The sequence below is a fragment of the Podarcis filfolensis genome (genome assembly GCF_964270895.1).
Source record: "Podarcis filfolensis genome assembly, chromosome: 7".
NCBI classification, from domain to species: Eukaryota; Metazoa; Chordata; class Lepidosauria; order Squamata; family Lacertidae; genus Podarcis; species Podarcis filfolensis.
In genome coordinates this window covers 571,109-592,129 of record NC_139603.1, presented here as the reverse complement: position 1 = coordinate 592,129, position 21,021 = coordinate 571,109, and the positions used below count along the sequence as shown (strand labels likewise).

Below are 21,021 nucleotides of genomic sequence, written 5' to 3'. Positions count from 1 at the left end.
CTGTCATTCTATTGGGTAAACAAACAAACCATTGTGTTGCAAAATGTGACTCAGCAATATTGAAAGCAACACAATGGCCAGAAACACTTACAGTATAGAAAACTTTATGGAATAATGCAAAACATGAAAACTATCAAACTGAAGTCTCTGAAAGTCCTTGAATAAGTCACGGTGCCAGACTTTACCCAGCAGAAATCAAGTTTGTATAATCAGCAAATGTCCAATTCTGATGTCCAACTCTGAACTCTGCTGAACAGTGTTTCCGGATAGTAACTACTGTTTCGTTCAGTTCTTCACCAACCAATTAGTTCAACAAACTCTCGTAAGTACAAAGATGTGTAATTTCTTCATTATCTGAAAATAAAATATACAAACGATGACCTGCACATACATAACAATAACTTCAAATAGCGTGGAAATTATAAACTGTAACATAAAAAGGTTACATACCCAATCTTTTTTTGAATTGATATAATATACATGAGAATGAAAAATACTCTGGAGCAGTGCTCATACGATTATGTAGTCACTGTTACTAACATCATTTTTTGGAAAATATATATAGCCAGCCCCAGGTGATACTGATAACAAGGAGACTGAGCTTAAAGCCACAGTACAAAGTAACAGCAAGGATACAGATAATAAAATAAAACATTTGAGGTCTAATTCCGAGTTAAGTCCCCCTGGATGAATGGATTTAAACATAAAAATAAAACGGGTTTCTTGCTGCCGTAACTGATGTTCATAATATTTTCTGATACCCTTCGTCCCCTGATTCACCCATAAAACTGTAAATAATAAATCCGTATCTGAATGGTTGTGGGAAACAAAATATTCTACCAGAGGTGCCTCCATATTGGCGTTACGTATGCGTGAATGATGTTCCCCAATCCGAACCCCAACTGCTCGAAGTGGTGGAGCCAATAGATTACAAGGACATTGAATAAGGTAGACAACGTCTCTGGTCTGACATGTACTAAATTGACAAATAACAAATCTGAAATTAGTTTTCTCATCATAAATTTCTTTAATCTGTGAAGAAAAAGGGCAGGATAAACATCTGCTACATTTGTGGTGACCAGTGGGCCCAGAACTACTGATGGTATATTATAATTCTTTCGGAATTCATATCCGTGTGTACTAACATTTCCTTAATTGATTTGGTCCGTCTCAGGCCAATCAAAGGAAATTCATTACAACCTGGTACATTCCAGAGTGCATGCCAATGTTTGCATAAAATTCTAATGATTCTATCTACATGAGTGGTATATTATAATGAACCCATAATGCGATTTTGAGACAGAGAGGTGGCTGTGGGACTATGGAAGAAAAGAAGGGTCCCAAAATCCAGGATAATTTATTTGAAGTTATTGTTATGTATGTGCAGGTCATCGTTTGTATATTTTATTTTCAGTTAATTAAGAAATTACACATCTTTGTACTTACAAGTATCATTTTATTGGGACAAGTTATTTGTTGTTTACTGCGGTAACAATTGTTTTCTCAAAATGTGTCTTTCTGAAATTCTTTTTATTCATTTATTTTAGGAAACACAATTTACCTTTGGGAGTTCTTGCTAGCTCTGCTTCAGGACAAAGCCACTTGTCCGAAGTACATAAAATGGACTCAGAGGGAAAAGGGCATTTTTAAGCTTGTGGATTCCAAGGCCGTGTCGAGGTTGTGGGGAAAGCACAAAAACAAACCCGATATGAATTATGAAACAATGGGCAGGGCTCTCAGGTAGGTAAACTTAAGATCATGACAGAATATACTCAGCACAAAATGTATATCATAAGGGGGAGAGCATCCTAAGCTAAAACAATGTTAAGCACTAATACTAGTAAATATTATATACAGATATACAAAAATACTTTGTGCAGAGCTCACCCCGCTCTCCAAAACAACAACCACACTCCCAACCTAATGAGGATAGAGTCTGATCAGTGAGCCTGCCATGCTGACTGTTGGGAGGGAAAAGATTGAAAATAATATTAACATTCTAGAAATATTAATACTGTGGTTGAATCAAGACTAGCTAGCGCTGGACTAGTAAGACATGGCTCACAATCTTCCTCTCTTACCATGGATACCGGCTGTTAAATGAATCATGACCATCTCAGGCCCACAGCTGCATTTTTGTTTGCAGTGTGGCTTCATAAGCCCAGGTGGATCCTGTTCTGTACTTTGAGCAGAATGTCCTTGGTTGCATGAAGACCTTTCAGAATATGGAGAGTGATCTGTTGGGGGAAAGTACTTGAGTATTCAAAGCTCATCAAGAACAGAAACAGCAGGAAATGAATTGTGTTCATTCTTTTAAAAGTGCATATTGCTGCATTAACCTGTTAGTGTTAAAACAGTATTTTAGGTAGAGTTTCTCCAACTTTAAGTACAGTCGTACCTTGGTCGATGAACACCTTGCGACTCAAACATTTTGGCTCCTGAACGCCGCAAACCCGGAAGTGAGTGTTCCGGTTCGTGAACGTTCTTTGGAACCTGAACGTCCGACACAGCTTCTGCGGCTTCCGATTCAGTGCAGGAAGCTCCTGCAGCCAATCAGAAGCAATGCCTTGGGTTTTCGAACGTTTTCGAAAGTCGAATGGACTTCTGGAACAGATTCTGTTCAACAACCAAGGTACAACTCTATTCCTTTGTGTAATCTTTGGTGTGTTTTCCTACTTCAAATAGATATTATTACCAAAGAGGCATTCTGGCCAAAGTAGAAGGACAACGTTTGGTGTATCAGTTTAAAGAAATGCCAAAAGACCTTGTTTACATAGATGATGAAGATCCAAGTTTGAGTACAGATTCCCCCGATTCATCTTTACAATCAGCACCTGCTGGTAATAGAAACCAAATGGGCAGGTCTAAAACGTCTTCAAACATGGCACAAAAAGGAACATCTGCTGCTGTTTTAAAGACTCCAGTCAGCTCCAAGTCTGCCAGGCTTAAGCAGCCCATTGAAAATTTTCAACAGCAGCTGCCCACCGTGACATCAGAAGTGTTGAGGATGGTGCAGCCTAGTCAGCCAGTCCATCCAACTCAGCTTTATCGGACAGTTCATTTAATGCACCCCGTGCAACCCATTCCAGAAGGACACACAGCTGTGAGCAGTAACATGCTGGAGGAGAACATAAGGTAAGAATGTCAGAACAGGGCACCTGGGGCTGCTGGGCGCAGCTAGCTTTAACAACAACAATCATAATACCCCGCTTTTCCCCCCAGACCGGACTCAAGGCAGCTTACAGATAAGAACAAGAATCACTAAAAACATGGAAAAAACAATTAAAAAACAATTAAGAGAACTATATACATATATAAAATCTGTTTAAAACATACAAATAATTACAGTACCTAAACTGTTAACCAGAAACCATTTTGAGTTTCGTCAACAAGTCACTTAAGCCAAACCTTGGGTTACCTTGACTTTGTGAAGATGTCAGCTCCCAGAGAGAAGCTCCCAGTCTCTTTGCTCCCTGCTGCCACCAAGCAGCTCCTGCTAAACAGGTCCACAACAGCACAAGGCTTTGAACTTTGAAAGTCTGTTCCAAGCCCTAAAACAGACAGACGTGTACCTTCATTCCTCCACACTGTGCAATGACATATACCTTCTGGGTGGCTCACAAAAAATTAAAGGAATAAAATACAATACTAAATATGATGATACAGATGATAAAAGTTATTATTGAAGGATGAATAAGTACAGCAATTAAGAACATGCATATAAAATAAATCACAAACCCTGATTTGAGAAGCCTATAATTTTAAAAAGATGGGAGGGTGCTACATTGACAGGATGCCACCACCACAAAGGCCTTCTTCCTAGGAGCCACCCATCTCGCTTCATTTGCCAAGGGCACTTGAAGCACAGGCTCCTCTGATGAGGATGTTAAGGGTCAGAGAAAATAAAATTTTTTAAAAAGTAACTTGGCCTTTAAAGTTGTTAAGAGCTTTAAAAGTATGCAAGCATCACTTTAAATTGAGCCCAGAAACTTAATTGGGATCCGGTGCAGCTGGCAGAGCTGGGATGTAATGTGGCCAAAATAATCTTGGGAGCATATTCTGGACCAACGGCAATTTTCAGTGCTTTTTAAAAGTTGGCTCCGTGTCTAACCCATTGCAAAAGTCTAAATGGGTGGTTAGCAGGCCAGATAGGACTGCATCTGGCTTGTCATGCATAGACCAGGACACTAGGAAGATGTGAAAATAAGATACCTAAAAGTGGAGGGCAAATTTGCACTTCTCTCTCAAATGGTTAATGTACATCCAAGGCACCCAGAAATTTAGAATTTGGCACATATGTAGTCCAGAACCCAGTGGCTACAAGAAAAAGTTTGAAAATTAGTCATTGTTCCCTCAAAACTATAATATTGGGGTTATGGTGCTCGCCTCACAACAAAAAGCAAGTTGCACTGAATAACTGAAACATTGGCTTGGGAATTCTGTTCCTCCTCCAAACTTGGATTGGGGGTGGGGACAATTCCAATCAAAGCCCAAAACACAGGCTGTTGCTTTCAGATGCAAACTTTTATTTACTTATTTTCACACAGACTTCACTGCTGGTCAGTGGGCATTAGAGATAAAAATCTGTGAATATGGTTAGTCCACATCAGCCAGTTTTGAGGGGCCTCACAATGCCTAGAAGTGCCATGCTTGGTGTTGTGGTTCTGCTGGGCTGGGCTGGGCTTGCCTCCAGAGTGCTTCACAGCCGACACAAGCAGGGAGGACTGAAGTACAAGGCAATGAGATGAGAGGGGAGCAGTATTGGAGGGTGGCATGGAACAAAATGGAATACAGTCGTACCTTGGTTTTTGAACAGAATGCATTCCGGAAGTCCATTCGACATCTCAAACATTCAGAAACCAAGGCGTGGCTTCTGATTGGCTGCAGGGGCATCCTGCAGCCAATCGGAAGCTGCACCGGACGTTCAGCTTCTGAAAGAATGTTTGAAAACCGGAACACTCACTTCCAGGTTTCAATCGTTTGGGAGCCGAAATGTATGAGTACCAAGGGGTAGAAGGAGGGAGAGAAATACAGAAGACACTCCCTATTTTGAGGGTTATTTTTAAATTCCGCCTTACAGAACACAAACACATCCAGGCACACAGACTTTGCTATTTCTTGAGTCCTTTGTGCAAAACTAAGGAACTGTTAGTTATTGAAGCTGAGGAGGATTTTTGATGGGGGGGGGGTATTTTAAGAAGATAAACAGTCATGCCGAAGTGTTTCCCTACTTTTTTGCTGCTGTTTTATTTAAGGTGTCTTTTGTAGCCTTTGAAAAATAGAATCAATTAGCCATTCCAAAAAGAAAGCATCAAAAATATGCCTCTCTGCAATTTTTTTGCATTTGCCTTTTTCGCCAGGGGGATATTTTAAACATCCACCCTCACTTGTATTTGCAGAAAGTAACTTCTAGGGTAAGAAGTGTGAATAGAGGATTCTGGGTCTTTTTCAGCTTTGTGATGCCATGGGAAAAGTCTTACAATGCGGCCATTTTTCAGCCAGAAGAGCAATAATGAACCCTACTCTCTAAATTTGCTCTCTGTTTGAATATCAGCTGACAGCAGCCACTCCCTGCTTCTCAGCTATCTTAAGGCTTATGCCGTGCAGAAATGAAAAAGGCCTTCATTGGAATTCACCAGTGTCTGATGCCCATTGAGAGCAGCAGGGTGGAGACAGCGAGGCCAAGAATTGGCAGGCAGAGTCCTCTGCTTCTGGCTTTGTCCCTGTCCTCCTTCTCCCTGCTAAGTTCTGCAAGGGCAAAACTGAGATGGAGGAGGAGGAAGCACAGGCAGAACTCTCTGGGCTCATGGTAAAAGTAATATTTTGATACTGAACAGATTTGGGGAAAGTTACGGTGGTCAACTGAGTTACTTCTATTTTGGATGAACAAGTAGATTTTATTTCTAAATTGTGTTCACAAAGATTCAAGATATTTTGTATGTTAATACTTTAGCTTTGTGTCAGACTTTAGTTTTAGTTTTAATGTGTGAAGAGCCTCGTCCTCTTCATTTGTCATATTCCTCACAACTATTCTAGTTTTCTCCTCATCTTCAACATCGTTTGCTTTAGGCTGAAAGAGAGTTTGGTGCTTTCCAGTGAGTCCTCATTAGGGATTTAGCATTGGCTTTCCAGGCTGAAGGCAAGTTCATTGTTACGTGGCTTTCAAACAGAACAATATTACAAATGCATTAGAAGCAGGGGGGGGAAATGTAATTATTTTTGCCTCTCTTAACAGGACTATCCAAGCCCCAAGCCAAGTTCCGGTTGTTGTGTCCCCAGGGAATCACCAGCAGCTGCATACAGTAACACTCCAGACAGTGCCTCTAACCACAGTGATAGCCAGCGCAGATCCAACATCCACCACAACACCCCAAAAGTTTATTCTACAAGCCATCCCAACTTCACAGCCCATGACTGTGCTTAAAGAGAACATTATGCTGCAGTCTCCCAAGCCAGTCTCTCCTCCTTCATCCATTGTCTTCAGTCCTGCTCAGGTTCACCAAGTTCTCACCAGCAACGTGCAGACCATTTGCAATGGAACAGTCAACATGGCTTCTTCTCCATCCTTCAACACTGCTACCCCCGTGGTAACTTTTACGCCCAGCAATTCACACGTTGTTGCTCAGCCGTCCAACACTGTGATCACTTCCGTCATTAAAGCTCCAGAAACGAAACCAACTGTTATACAAGGAGTGATAAAATCAGAGGCAGAGGATAACACAGTGGAAGAATGCAAACACTCAGAGCAAGGCTTCCAACAGCAGCCTTTGATGGTGGTGGTATCCAACTCCAATGGATTTCCCTCTTCTGTGCAAATTAAGCAAGAAAGTGAACAGTTGGAGCAAAGTTCATACAAGTAAAGGTTTTTTGTGTGTGATGGGACTTCATCAGCTGTTTATGTATCATTTGATTCCAAAGCAGGCATTACAAAGCTACTTTAATTTCTGAAATTAATTTAGAAGTAATACGATACACTTAATTTCAGTGTTTTGTTTGCTAAATGATATAAAATATTACTGTTTAAAAATGCAAGCTTGAAGGAATATGGCATTTATCTTTTTTAGATCACTGTCCAAAAAATCTTAATTTCATACACTTCATGCATTATTTGTCTATCTTGCTATCTTGCATAATAATATAACCATTGCTGTAATCAGTGCTTTAAAATAATAAATTTCTACAAAGATGTTTTCACCCATCTATGTGATTCTTTTAGCAAATTCCAAAGATTTGTTTAATGCCAGTGAACTAAAATACTTTTGTTTTTATATGGACAGAAAACAAGCGGACAGTTGGAAATATCCTTGTTTCTATTGTGGTTTGCACCAACTACTTCATTGTGCAAAACGAAATACACCTCCCTTCCCAAGAAGATACTAATTTACAATATGCTTTTGTTTTCATAATGCGGATATATTGGGTATTCCCTGTTCACCAAAACTGAAGTTATCATTACAGGTGCAATTATTTTCAGACCACTTCAACATTCAAGCTTTAAAAAATGCGTTTCCCATTATTTTGTAGGAAGGTGAAAAAAGAATTGTATGATTTATGAAAGTATTTTGAGATTAAAATGTTTCTATAGAACTACAGTTTTCTATTGTAAATATGTAATTTAATTTCTCAAAGACTTTTTCAAAATTTTGTTTCCATAGAGCAATATTTTATAGATACAAATAAGATCATTATGTTTAGAGCTCTAAAGTTATATGTATTCAGATATTACAGAGTGGATTTGTATTTAAAAAATTTTTAAATTGTGGAACCCTTCTGAACCTTTTTTGTCTTTTGTATTTTAATTGGTTTATTATGAAAATAAATCAAGTACAACATGTTTATATGTTTTTGTTTGTGAATCTAGGAGTCTGGAGAGATAAATTTGGCATGCATTACCATGTAGAACAGTTCAGGATAAAACAGTCTTGGTAAACAAATTCAAATACAGTACAGCAAATAATGAAGTGTCTTCACCAATATGGCCATCAAATACACTCAGCATAAAAATAATTTTTAATCCCCCAATATTGGTAGGTTGCATCCAACGCTTCACAGGTGACCTGCTCATGCAACAGGACTTCTCACTCTTCTCCAAAATATTCCAGTATTGTGTGCACACTGTTGACTGACGACTCTTCTGCACTGTCGTCCACTCCTACTTATCCCCACATTGCAGTGATTTATGACAATCCTGCATTGTTATGTACTAAGCAGGCTTCTATCTAGCAGCTTCCAGAAGCACAACTTTTTGTGGCAGAAACAACAAAGTATACAATATACAATTGTATACATTTAAGCTGGTACCCCTTGCATCTCCTGGCAATTTGGCTCCATATAGCTGCCAATGGATGATAACTCTTCATCTGTCTAATGGGCTCTAGTTTGCAAAAGCTTATGCCATGATGAGTTGGGTAAGTGTTTTAAGATAGCACAAGAACATGTAATACATCAAAACAAGTGATTATTGTATAAAGGGCTGATGTGAAATAGAGCTTAACTATACTCCTCTCCCTAGTCATTTTCTATCGGTGGCAGTTTTCCATTCCAGGGGTGGGGGAACACCTCATGGGCACTGTGAAGCTTTGATTATCCTTGGAGCGTGGTCACTGAGTGTGGACATCCTGAACCACAGGGTACCTGGTGGCAAGTCGCTCTGGAGTGCACGATTCCACATCAGATGTTAGTGTGCAGTCCAGCAGGCCAACAGGTCTAAAGTCCAGTCAGACCAGGTTCCTGTCTTTGCAGCTGATAAAGGGGTCAGGGCACTGGGAGGTCAGTCCCACACAAGCACAGTCCCCAAGAACTCCCTGGAACATCCAAGCGAGGGTCCAACTTACATGGGAAGTTGGGCAGACACAGCACCTCCGCTGTTTCCCTTTTATCTCTTGTCTGCTGATTGCAGCCTCTGAGCTTGATGGGGCAGGTGACCTCACCTGTTCAGAGCCTACTCCAGCTGGGGAATCACACACTTCCTCCCAGAGCTAATGAGCCCCAGCTGGTCAGTTAGGGAGCTGGGCTGTGGGCCCTTGCCTGCCTCAGCTTCCTAGCAGGTCCCTTCCGCTGCTCTTTATGCCTTGGAGTCCTCCGTGATTGTAGAGACGGGCCTCTCTGGTCCTGCTGCTCTGGTTCCTGTGCACTGACCCCCACCATCCTCCATCTCCCCACAAGTACTTCCTACACCAACCTCCTTTCCCCATCCTCAGCTTCCCCGGGTGTGTCCCAGTCCCAGCTAAACCCCTTGCCAGGATCCTCTTCCTCCTTTTTCTCCTCCCTGTTGTCCTGCCAGTTCATGACAGTGAAAACCCCTGCAACAGTGGCCTTGTAATCTTACAGTCCCATAAGATCTTTTTCCGTATCTCAAGTCTTTTCTTTTCTTTTTGCTTTCCTCACCATTATTTTTCCTTTGGGATGTGGGTAAAAGGAAGAAAAAAAGAAGACTCAAAATACAGCATTTAAAGCAAATATGGAAACATGCACAGCTGAATCTATAGGGAAGTTTGTAGCAGAAAAGATAATTTGCCCACAGCATTTGCTTGTGCACCTGTCATTTATCTCCATTGCAAAGATAATAAACACAGAAGGAATTCCTCAATTTTGGTTTTCTAGAGCTAGCTCTTGTTTTAAAAATACTTTAAAGTTTTGGGCAGAAGAGAGCGGTCGGCAGAAATCAATAGCTATATCTAATCTTTTACTAATTATATGACAGGCTGGCAGGTGCATGCCCTCCAACATTTTCGTCCCCCAAAATGGGACGTTAGGAGGGGCACACCTTCCTCTCCTGCTGTCTGGTGCTCATCGGCTCTGTTGACTCGCTCCATTCCAGGATCCACACACAAGCCAGGATTGGCTTCTGTGATCTGGAATGTCCCACTTAAAATGAGACACTTGCAGGATATGCAAATGCACCCCACCACCCTTACAACAACAACAACAACAAATAATAATAATAAAAAATGAAACAAAAGGAAGCAGGAGTAGGGCCCTTTCTAGCTCCCCACCCTCAAGGATATTTTTTTTTAATGTATATATTTAAAAGTACAGCCAATCTGCATGCAAGTCACTGGAGGCTTCTGCAAAAACAATCATTTTAAAAGGGAAAGAAGCAGAAAGAATCTGTTATTGGCAGATATAATGGAGCTAAAACATGGGAGAACGGATGTTTTATGAGACAGGAAAAAATGCCAGAACTTCAAGCTCCAGAGGTGTATAAGGGAGCCATTGGAGCACCCCACAATCGGCTAACCTTGACTCCCATAGGTTCAGGTCTTCAAGCGAGGGACTTCCGCCAGGAGATAGAAGCAAACCAGCAGCCAGTAGGCTTTGCAACACCACTTCAAACCACCACATAGAAGCAGAGAGAAGCCCCAAACAATGGTTACATCCATATTCCCAAAATACATTTCCAGAAGCAGCATCAAGACATCATAGATATGTCCCAGAAAAATGTGTGGTCTCAGGTAGAACCTGAAATCCAGGCATGCCCGAGTCACTCAAAGTCTTTCACACATACTCCATCACAGTACAAATAAAAGTATTTCGTTTCCAGATCCCTGTGTCAAGTCAGATACACCCATTTGTGTCTCTGGGCACATGTCCCACTATGGGGCAGGTAGGCATTGTGACTGACATGGTCATGTCTGACACGCCCATGACTCCTTGGGAAGGCCCTGTGGACCTGGGCTCTCTCGCCGCACCCTTACACCTCGCTTCCCTGGGTCCTAAATGCCATTGGAACTGAGGAGATTGATGCAACGATGTGATTTATTCGGAATTTCGAGTTTCCCCATTGAGCCATCAGCCAATTGCGACAGTTGGGCACGTGCCTCGTGGGCGGGGGGGGTGTCTCGCGCCCTCCTTCCAATTTCCCGGTAACTGGTACGGAAAATTTCTATAGCTAGGCAAGATTTCAGCCAAATATATATTATGCTTTGCATGAGAAAGCCTCGAAATGATTAGTTTATAAAGTGAAGCCACGTAAATTTAGAACCAGAACCAGATGAGGGTCTGGAGCTTCAGGAGAGAAGCTCTTTTCAGCCAAGTTTACACGACGGGGAAGATCTCGGCGTCCTTCCCGCCCCGAGACGCGAGCGCGCCCAGAGGCGCCTTCCCGGCGGGGGAAGCGGCGCGCGTCTCGCGCCCTCTGACGCTCCAGCCGAGCGGCGGGCGCTCGCTGATGGCGTCACCGTGACGCCCCGCCCCGCCCCTTCCCTCGCCGTAAAGAAAACCGAACCAAACTCTTGGCGCTCTCGAAGTTTCCGTGGCGTCGCCAAGATGGCGGAGTCGGCGGGGCTGGGCGTGTTGCGGTGAGCGGCCTGGTCCCCCCCCCGGCTCCCCTCGGGGTCCCCTGTCTGTCTGTCTGTCTGTCTGTCCGCCTCTGACTCTGAGCCTCTTTCCCCTCAGGCTGCCGGACGGAGACGTCGAAGGAGACCCCGCCGGAGCCGCGCAGGTGAGCGCCGCCAGCCGGGGTGGGGGGAGGCCGGGCGAGAGCGGGGAGGCTGCCGCGCTTCTTCCTCCGCCCCGTCTCCCATCTCGGCTCACCCGCCAGCTCCTTAGGCGGCCCCGCCGGTCCCTTGGCCGCCTCCCGCTTTTCTGATTGGAAGGGCCTTTCAGGACCTCCCCTCCCTCTGGGACCCGCGTCTCTCGGGGGGCTTCTGAGCGCCAGATCTCGCCCAGGAGCATCTTCAGCTTTTCGAAATTGCCCTCCTTAAAGTCCAGAGTCTGTGTCCGACTGGGCTTAGCTTTCCCTTGCCTCTGTATGGTCACTTCCTCGCGAGTTTCCACTGCATCAATCAGTTCCTTCCTGTTGGTGAGGACCAGGTCCAAGATAGATGATCCCCTTGCTGGTTCTTCCACCTTCTGGGAAATGAAATTGCCAATGAGGCAATGGAGGAATTTGTTGGAAGTCTCCCATGACTACTGATCTTTCTCCTTTTTGAATGTTTGGTCATCTGCCCTAGGAAGGAGTCATCCATGTCTTCAGTTTGGCTTGGAGGTCTTTAGCAGACCCCCACAGTAAGGTCACTGTTGTTTCTCTCTCCTACAATTTGTACCATAAACTCTCAATCTGCTTTTCATGCTCCAGGTCATGGATTTCTTCAAGAGTGTAGACTATCTTTACATATGACGCTGCTACTCCTCCCTTTTTGGTCTATTCTTTTAAATGTATTGATTGATATATGCAGCCCATATGTTTATATTGGAACATATCCAAAACCCTGGATGACAGCCCCCAATGCTTTTATGTTGTTGTTGTTTAGTCGTTTAGTCGTGTCCGACTCTTCGTGACCCCCTGGACCAGAGCACGCCAGGCACTCCTGTCTTCCACTGCCTCCCGCAGTTTGGTCAAACTCATGCTGGTACCTTCGAGAACATGATTTTCGAGAACATGAATGCTTTTATAGACATTAAATAACATAGGAGAAAGAGTGGACCCTTGTGGGACACCACAGTCAAAGGTCATGGGGCTGGCACTCCACAACATCCAACAAAATCCTAATATTACTTGCTGGTAGTGACCTCATAGGAGGTAGTGACCTAGGAGTGCAGCTACTGTAATACAGTACAGTGGTACCTCAGGTTAAGAACTTAATTTGTTCTGGAGGTCCGTTCTTAACCTGAAACTGTTCTTAACCTGAGGCACCACTTTAGCTAATGGGGTGCCGCGCTGCCACCACGCAATTTCTGTTCTCATCCTGAAGCAAAGTTCTTAACCCAAGGTACTATTTCTGGGTTAGCGGAGTCTGTAACCTGAAGCGTGGTGCCACTGTATTTCCAATTCCCACTCCCTTGAGCAGCTTCAGAAGGGCATCATATTAAATGACACAGTTATTCTAATAACCCATTAAACTAATAATCTTAGTATAGGCAACTCCTGTTTTAGGCACGTCCAAACGACATATGATTGCACACATGTGCAAGGCACTAAACCTGGTAGTAGCCCCAAAATATACTAAAGATACCATGAAAACTACTCCCACTGTTACAATGAGTTTTTGGAAGTAACCTCTCCCACCAAAAGCATTTTAAAAAATGAGATCATAAATATCAAGGGAGGAACTCAACAGTGCTTGCCAGATGAAACAACCTGCTTTCTTCTCCCCCTGTGTGCAGTTCTGGGGGTTCTCCCAACACTCTAGAATGGATTTGGGGGATGGAGAGAGGCAGGGAAAGCCCTCTTGCAGGAACAGGAGCCCTTGCGCTGACTTCTGCTGTTGTGCCGAGTTAGTGCAATCTGGCCCCAAGACTCTGCCAAATTCCGTGTTACAATTCTCTGAGGGGTAATAATTTATTATTATTTTTCAATGTCACTAAAATCCAGGCAAAACCCAACATATTAGAATCATGTTGCTCCATTTATCATCTACTACATTTATTATCAGGTGGCGCTGTGGGTTAAACCACTGAGCCTACGACTTGCCGATCAGAAGGTCAGCGGTTCGAATCCCAGCGACGGGGTGAGCTCCCATTGCTCGGTCCCTGCTCCTGCCCGCCTAGCAGTTCGAAAGCACGTCAAAGTTCAAGTAGATCAATAGGTACTGCTCCAGCGGGAAGGTAAACAGCGTTTCCGTGCGCCGCTCTGGTTCGCCAGAAGCGAACCACATGACCCGGAAGCTGTACGCCGGCTCCCTCGGCCAATAAAGTGAGATGAGCGCTGCAACCCCAGAGTTGGCCATGACTGGACCTATTGGTCAGGGGTCCCTTTACCTTTTACATTTATTATCCACCATCCAACTTGCCTAATAAGGTGACAGCTGGGAAGTTAATACCTCACTATTCCCTAAATAGCGACAGTTATAACCCAAACTTTACTTGTAGCTATACATAGCCACCAAAATATGTATGAAGACTATATCGCCCACATGTCCAACATCAAGCACTTGATAATTTACATCTTTTCACAAGCACCTAGTATATCTGAAGACTGCAAAGTTCCACCCACGTTTCTGGCATCAAGCACTCAGTTATATTTTTTGAAACCTCAAATTTGTTTGTGGATTTTAATTGTGCTTTTGCTGCTATTTTATTTGTACTCGACTTGGAGAGCTTTTTGATTATGTGCTTTATAACTACAAAAGATGTACGATACAAAAGATCAGGCACGTCCAACTTCAAATAGGCTGCGATCTACTACCCAGGATCATAAACTGGCAGTGATCTACCCATTGTCATTGAAGGGACGAGGAGTGTGCGCAGGGTGCGTGTGTGGAAAGAGGTTGCTAAGGAGGGGGGAGTTTAAGTTGGGGGGGGGAAAGGAAAGGGAGGCAAAAGTTCCCTTTCTGAGGAGCCAGTCGGCTTCTCTCCCCATCCCCACCCCAAGCCAGCCCTTTCTTAATTTCTCTCTACCCCCTTAAGCAGCTCTCTCTCCCCATCCCCCACCCCTGTCAAAGAGAGCCACGCAGCTGTTGGATCCCAATCCTGCCTGATCCCCCACCCAGGGGAACCGAGCAGCTGATGCTGTTGCTGGTCCTGATCCCGCCTTCTGTCAGAGACAGCACAGACCACTCCCCAGCTCCCTTGCTCGCCTGCTTCTCATTGCTGCCTCCACCATTTCCCGAGCTCCAGCCTCACACAAATCTCAGTCCCCCCTGCCCCTTATACCGCATTGCGGCCCCCTCGCAACATGAATGATACAGTCAACTAAGTTGCACCCTGATCAATGGGTTGGACATGCCTGCAATAGATGAATCAGCTTATAAGAGTTTTCTTTTGCCCCCACATTCTTCCTCCATCTGTCTCTTATCTTTGAATATTATTTCCACCTTCTTTTGCTCCTGTCTCTTATTCTTGACACTCAAAGGATTTCATTATACTCTAGATAGCAATCCTTTCTGAGAATTGTAGTTTCCCAGCATTATCTCAAGTATAGTTTGTGACCTATGTGATACCGTTAGTCCTTGCAGATTTATTTAAGCTTTTTAGTAGCCAAAACTCATATATAGGTTTCTAGATCCTTTGCTGTCACTGCAACTAATTCTCACATCTTTCATTTTTTTTAATTTTTTTTTATTTAAATATTTATTGGTATTTTCAAGAAACATATAACAAACAAAAACACAAAAATAACCAAATTAAAAACAACACTAAAATCCAAACTTAACAGAAAAATAATAATAAAAAAAGAAAAAATACATAAAGTTTCAGATACTTATTTTCCTTAACCTTATTTCTCAGACCTCCTCGCACCTCCCCTTCTTGTATTCCAATTTAAATTGTCAATTCAGCAAGTCCTTAACTTATTTCTTCACCCTAACTTAAACGTTTATTCTAACATACTATTATTTTACTTTGCTTCTTTTTTCCATTTCCTCAATTTATTTTTACCAGCCTTATTTTCTTTTAATTTAAAAAAGAAAGAGAGGAGAAACCAATTTTACCTTATTAAAATTACACATCAATACTTATACCTCCTTACTTATTCTTAAACCTTTTTCCTAAAGTCGACCAAATTTTCCCTTCCACGGTTTCCCCAATTTCCATACAACTAACAAAAAAAAATATAGCAAGAAAAGAAGAATAAAAGACAGATTATACTTATATACCCTTTGGATTTCCAACCTCCACCCACCCTTTTCCCGGTTCCAGTCCCCAACCAATACCCATCAGTCTTTATGTTCTTTAGCCTGGAGATCTCACGTCCGAGGCCCTTATATCTCTCTCAGTTCCTTTCTGCCGGCCTCTTTGATAGTCCTTGATATTAAACCCCAAGTCTCGGAGAGGCTCCGGCCCAACAAGATCCATGTTACTTCCAGCCCGTCCTCCACACTTAAAAGCGAAGCCTACGGGGTATTCTAGCTCTTGCTTCAAATTTCTTACAAATCCATATGTCCCCGAAGCTCCAGCTTTCGCCTTCAACAATTCTGTGATCCTCAGGTCTTCAGATCTCCTCCAAAGGGGATCTCTCCATTTTTCGGACTCCCTTTCAAACCGGGCTTTCCACATCCAATTTTTATTGTCCTTTTTTGTCATCATGTCAGGCCTCCTATTACCACTCTCCTTTGACTCGTGCAGAATTCCAGCTCCTCCTTCATTTTCTTCAAAAGCAACATGTTGTTCCATCGTGTCTACACTTTCAGTTTCATTTATTTGTTCAGTAGAATGGGCTCCCTGTTTCAAATCCTTATCAGGCTCAAGACAGTTGTTTACTGTTAAGTGTAGTGCTGAGACCTCTGTAGACAAAGCACTGTACTCTTCTTGTAACTTTCCCAAGAGAACAAATGCTCTGTCCAATTCTGCTTGAATTTTACATGCTCCAGCCATTTTTGTAATGTAATGTCCCTATTACCCCTCTAGGGGGATTTTAGTTCCTTGATATTCCTTTCAGCTCAAAACTAAAAGTCCAGTTATTTTGTATCAGCCCTCCTTATTTTCAACAAGTTATACCGAGTGAGCCAGCAGAAACAGCAAAAACAATGTTCTCTTTTTCCAGCTGACAGCTAGTTGACTGACAGCTAACTTGACAGCTGTCAAACTCTTCGATACAACAGGCTTTCTCCTAGGACGTTCCCGGGTCTAGGGGGGGGTGAAACTTCAATTTCCCAAAAATTCTTTTAATCCTCCGGTAAATCTTCTTATAATGTTAAAACCGTGAAGTCAAGATCTTTTACTAACAAACAAGAAACAGATTTCCTCGACCTTAGCTGCTCGGTCCTTTGCTTTAAGTTGTTTACAAAGAGGGGGGGTGGACTTCCTTTTTAGCCCCTTCCCGCTCGTTCCAGATCCAGAATAGAAAAAATTTTTTTAAGTTCCAATCTCCGTATTACTCACGGGTTGATGTTTGTAATCCAATCGATCAAAAGAAGAAGTTGGCGCTCTCTGTCAATGGCTTGCGGCTTCACTCCGTAGACGAGGGAGTACTCTCAGCACCACGCCGCCCTGCCTCCGTTCCGAAGCCTTTAAAAAGGCTCCGTCGCGGATTGGGGGGGCGCAAATGGTGCCCGCCGAGTCTCTGTGTTCACAGGCATCCGCGCCTGTGATTTTAAGGGTCCCCGCTTCGCCGCAGCGGCCAGACCCAGACACTACGGAGCCGATTCCCTCCGGAGCTCGGAGGGAATCCGCCATTAAACAATGGCGCCAACCGGAAGTCCCGCTCACATCTTTCAGACCCCTCACAAATTTTGTATGTTCCTCTAGTTTTCTAGAAACTGATGTCACAATATATTATCACTTTGAAAATGTTTCAGTGGAAAAATGACATTGCCAGAGAAATTTTATGGGCCATTACTAACCTAAACTTAATCCATTTTCTCACTAGCACTCATTGAATGGCATTAGAATGCACCATCCTACTATCTCCTAAACAGTATTTTAATGATGTTTAAATTCCTGATTGTTCCAGAGTCCATTGTGTTGGTTATACCCTTGTATAATAGCAGTTTATAGAGCTGCTCACAGCCTCCCAACATCTGGGCGGCTTTAAATGTTACCCTAGGACTTTTCCAATTGAAACAAACTTGTCTGCAGTTATGTACTTAAGAATTCTAGGCAAAAATTGTGTTCCTAAACTTTTTAAATGCCAACTTTAAATGTTCCTTTTGCCATTTCTACTTGAACAAAATTCCTTGGCTTCACTGCAGTGCTAAAAAATCAGTTTCCCAATTATTTTTAGCTGTTCCATAGATGCATTTTTTTGTGAGAAACAATGTTTCCATGTGCTCTGGCACTTGTCATGGCCCTCCATGCACCAGAAGTGGTTTAGTCATGGTGGTCACATGACCCTGTTTGTGGACAAACCGCGGCTCCCTTAGCCTGAAAAGTAAGATGAGCACCGCAGCTCCACAGTCGCCTTTGTGGGGTCCAGGCATCCGTTACCATTTACCTGTGAGAGATGAAACAAAATTGAGCTTGAGAATAAAAATTTATTTGATTCTCAGCAAATTCTTGTTACTAAACCTGCACTATCCAAGATAATGGGAAAACAGGGAACACTTAGGAAGATTATTATTTTATTTATTAATTAAATTTGTATATCACCCTTCATCTGAAATACTGCTGCAGAACAGGAAGGAAAGATAAGAAGTTTGTAACTGAAAGAAGATATTGGTGTTATAAATATGAAATTGGAAACTGCTAAATATGTGATATAATGAAATTTAGATTGGAGGGTGTCAAGGAAGTCTTATAGCAATGTACAGTGGTACCTTGGGTTACATACGCTTCAGGTTACAGACTCCACTAACCCAGAAATAGGTTTTGATCCAGAGAGGATTCTTGTTATCATAACTGGAATGCTACGTAAGTGAAGGAGCCTTTGTTCTCTTTATACATTATTTTTGCTGTGCTATGAATTGGCAAGCCTTCACTGAAAAAAGAATCAATTATTAATGGAATGAAATTACAGTGGTATCTCAGGTTACATACGCTTCAGGTTACATACTCCACTAAGCCAGAAATAGTGCTTCAGGTTAAGAACTTTGCTTCAGGATGAGAACAGAATCGTGCTCCTGCGGCGCGGCGGCAGCAGCAGGAGGCCCCATTAACTAAAGTGGTGCTTCAGGTTAAGAACAGTTTCAGGTTAAAAACAGACCTCCGGAATGAATTAAGTTCTTAACCCAAGGTACCACTGTAAATGTACCAGGAAACAAGAAGAAACAATTCTTCTTTAATTTTTTCGTTTTTATTGCTGTTATGTTTTTATGTTGTGTCAAGTGTAATGTTTTTCTTTTGTGTTAATGTCTATGCATTATATGAGAAAACCAATAATTTTTTTGGGGGGGGATGAAATACTGCTGCAGCACCCTGTTTTGCACTAAGTAACTGACTCGGGTGGGGAACAGAAAGGGGCTGGAGTAGATTTGCCTGTGGGGAAGCGTTGGTGGATGAACCATTAAGCATGTCCCTCCTATCCATGAAGCTTCCTAAGTGAATTTTGACCACCAAGGAGTTGCTTGTGCCTGTGCAACTTCATTCAGAGCAGTGCTGTTACATTGGATGTGAAACTGATCTTCTGTCACATTGGGTATGAAATTGGTTGTCTACCCTGTTAGCTTTGAATAGTAAAGAGAAATTTGTGTGTATACTGAGAAATCAGAACAGTTGCACAGTAATAAATAGATGTCACAACATTATACATCCAGTAAATAATTTTTACTGTCTCCCCCCCCCCTTCATTCTAGATACAGTTTCTTGGCTAAAATGCTGTTTACTCCTTGGCGTATACTGTGATGCTTTTATCTCACTTATAGGCACCTATCCTCTGAATTTGAGAATTTTGCTTCTGGTGTAATTCTTCTGAAAGCAAAATTGTACTAATTGATGCTCTTTGATTTGACAGGCAAGACATTTCACTGTGGGCTACACAAGGATTTGTAGAAAATGTCATGTTTAATTTCTGCATTTACACTTGCAGAAGCTGACAGCGGCTTTAGAACAGAAGCCAGATGATGCAGAGAATTACTGTCAACGAGCTTTTGCTCACATTCTTCTACAAAATTACCATGGTAACATCTCTTTATTTGGTGCTGTTATATCCCAAAATGCTAAAATGTTTTTAGAGTTAATGATGGTCTAAAATTTGATTTCATACAGTCAAAGAATTGCCGTATTGCAGAGTTGGAAGGGTCCCTGAGGGCTTTCGTTTCTTTTTTGCTCCCCTCCCCCGCCAGCACATTAGTAGGCTTTGCTTGTGAATTTCACAAAATAACTGCTTGGAATGCACACAGTTTGTGTCTTTGCCTGATATTTTCACCTCATCACACCTCTGTGCTAGATATAGTTACTTCAAAATCAATTCCGTTGGTTGGATCCAAACTGGGTAATAAGCAAGCAGAAGGCATTTCTACCCTCACAATATCAATGGTGTTTCTCCAGTTTTTGGCACCTTTCCGGTCCCCTATGGCTTACATGCCATTCTGGTCCTCTAACTTCTGGAGCAGATTTGGGCTTGTCATCAAGAAGCTCAGTTCAGCTGTAACTCTTCATGTGTCCTGAACAATGAGAATTTCATTGTGGTGGATAGGGTAAGCCCCCGTTGTGTAAACCAGTGATGATCTCAGCACAGGGGGGAAACCAGTTGTGTGTCGAGGGTTGGATGCAGGCCACAGCCACCTGACCCACTCATGGTGAGAGCCTCTAGCGGGTGTGATAAAGAATCACTGGGCGAGAGAGAGGGAGGAAGTGGTTGGATCTGCCCATTGTATTGTTTGTGCTCTTTTACTGTTGATTAGGCATGGCATAGGGGAACTACGTGGGTGGCAGCCATCTGCACTTTTTATTTTTTATTAATATTAAAATTTCCATACTGCTACACCCACAGGTAGGGCGGTTCACAACGTAAATCACAATATAGAAACATGAAAGACATAATAAAAATAAAAACAAGAACAACCCAATAATCCCCCTTCTCCAACACATTTTTTTTCATATAATATTTATTGGAATTTTCAAAAACATCAGTTTACAAAATACGAAAAAGAACATATGAAAAGAACAAAAAAAAAACCCTAAAAAAATGCATAAAAAAGAAGAAATACAAATAAAAATACAATATACAAAAAATGAATAGATAAAAAAGAATTAAAAACAAATCCATTTTTTATAACTTTATGCTCATTAACTTGTTTCCTTGACCTCCTCACACCTCCCCTTTTTGTATTCCCATTTAGATAATCAAATCAGCAAATCCTTACCCTCTTTCATTTATCTTAACTCTATATCTTAACATATTATAACTCTATATTTTCATCCATTATCAATTCATTTTTGCATATTCTTATTAACTTTGTTGCTAATACCCCCTATTCAATCCAATCATCATTTTAACATTCATTAATTTTACAATATTTCTGTAACAGATAGGTAGCCGTGTTGGTCTGCCATAGTCAAAACAAAACAAATTTTTTTTCCTTCCAGTAGCACCTTAAAGACCAACCAAGTTAGTTCTTGGTATGAGCTTTCGTGTGTATCTGAAGAAGTGTGCATGCACACAAAAGCTCATACCAAGAACTAACTTCGTTGGTCTTTAAGGTGCTACTGGAAGGAAAAATTTTTTGTTTTGTTTTGAATATTTCTGTAGATAGTCTTTAAATT

The 21,021-nt window shown here is 42.2% G+C and overlaps 2 protein-coding genes and 1 long non-coding RNA gene across 7 annotated transcripts in view; 2 read left to right on the top strand and 1 right to left on the bottom strand.

Annotated features, from left to right (window-relative positions):
* ELF1 (E74 like ETS transcription factor 1) overlaps positions 1-7,834 on the top strand; it is a 90,237-nt gene extending 82,403 nt beyond the window's left edge. For all 5 annotated transcript variants that reach the window (XM_083624322.1, XM_083624326.1, XM_083624324.1 and 2 more), the window contains 3 exons: positions 1,548-1,740; positions 2,686-3,135; positions 6,236-7,834. In XM_083624322.1, coding sequence (XP_083480448.1) covers positions 1,548-1,740; positions 2,686-3,135; positions 6,236-6,860 — 1,268 coding nt within the window. In that variant the 3' untranslated portion in view covers positions 6,861-7,834. The remainder of the gene's footprint in view (positions 1-1,547; positions 1,741-2,685; positions 3,136-6,235) is intronic.
* LOC310767436 lies at positions 88-6,229 on the bottom strand. The gene is made up of 2 exons (XR_014550897.1): positions 3,419-6,229; positions 88-354 (listed from the first exon to the last, which is right to left on the bottom strand). It is a non-coding gene; the product is annotated as an uncharacterized lncRNA (long non-coding RNA).
* A 3,162-nt stretch (positions 7,835-10,996) lies between the features above and the next one.
* The window catches only part of SUGT1 (SGT1 homolog, MIS12 kinetochore complex assembly cochaperone), a 46,278-nt gene continuing 36,253 nt past the window's right edge, over positions 10,997-21,021 (top strand). Inside the window, exons 1-3 of the mRNA XM_083624349.1 lie at positions 10,997-11,300; positions 11,398-11,443; positions 19,343-19,433. Coding sequence (XP_083480475.1) covers positions 11,269-11,300; positions 11,398-11,443; positions 19,343-19,433 — 169 coding nt within the window. The 5' untranslated portion in view covers positions 10,997-11,268. The remainder of the gene's footprint in view (positions 11,301-11,397; positions 11,444-19,342; positions 19,434-21,021) is intronic.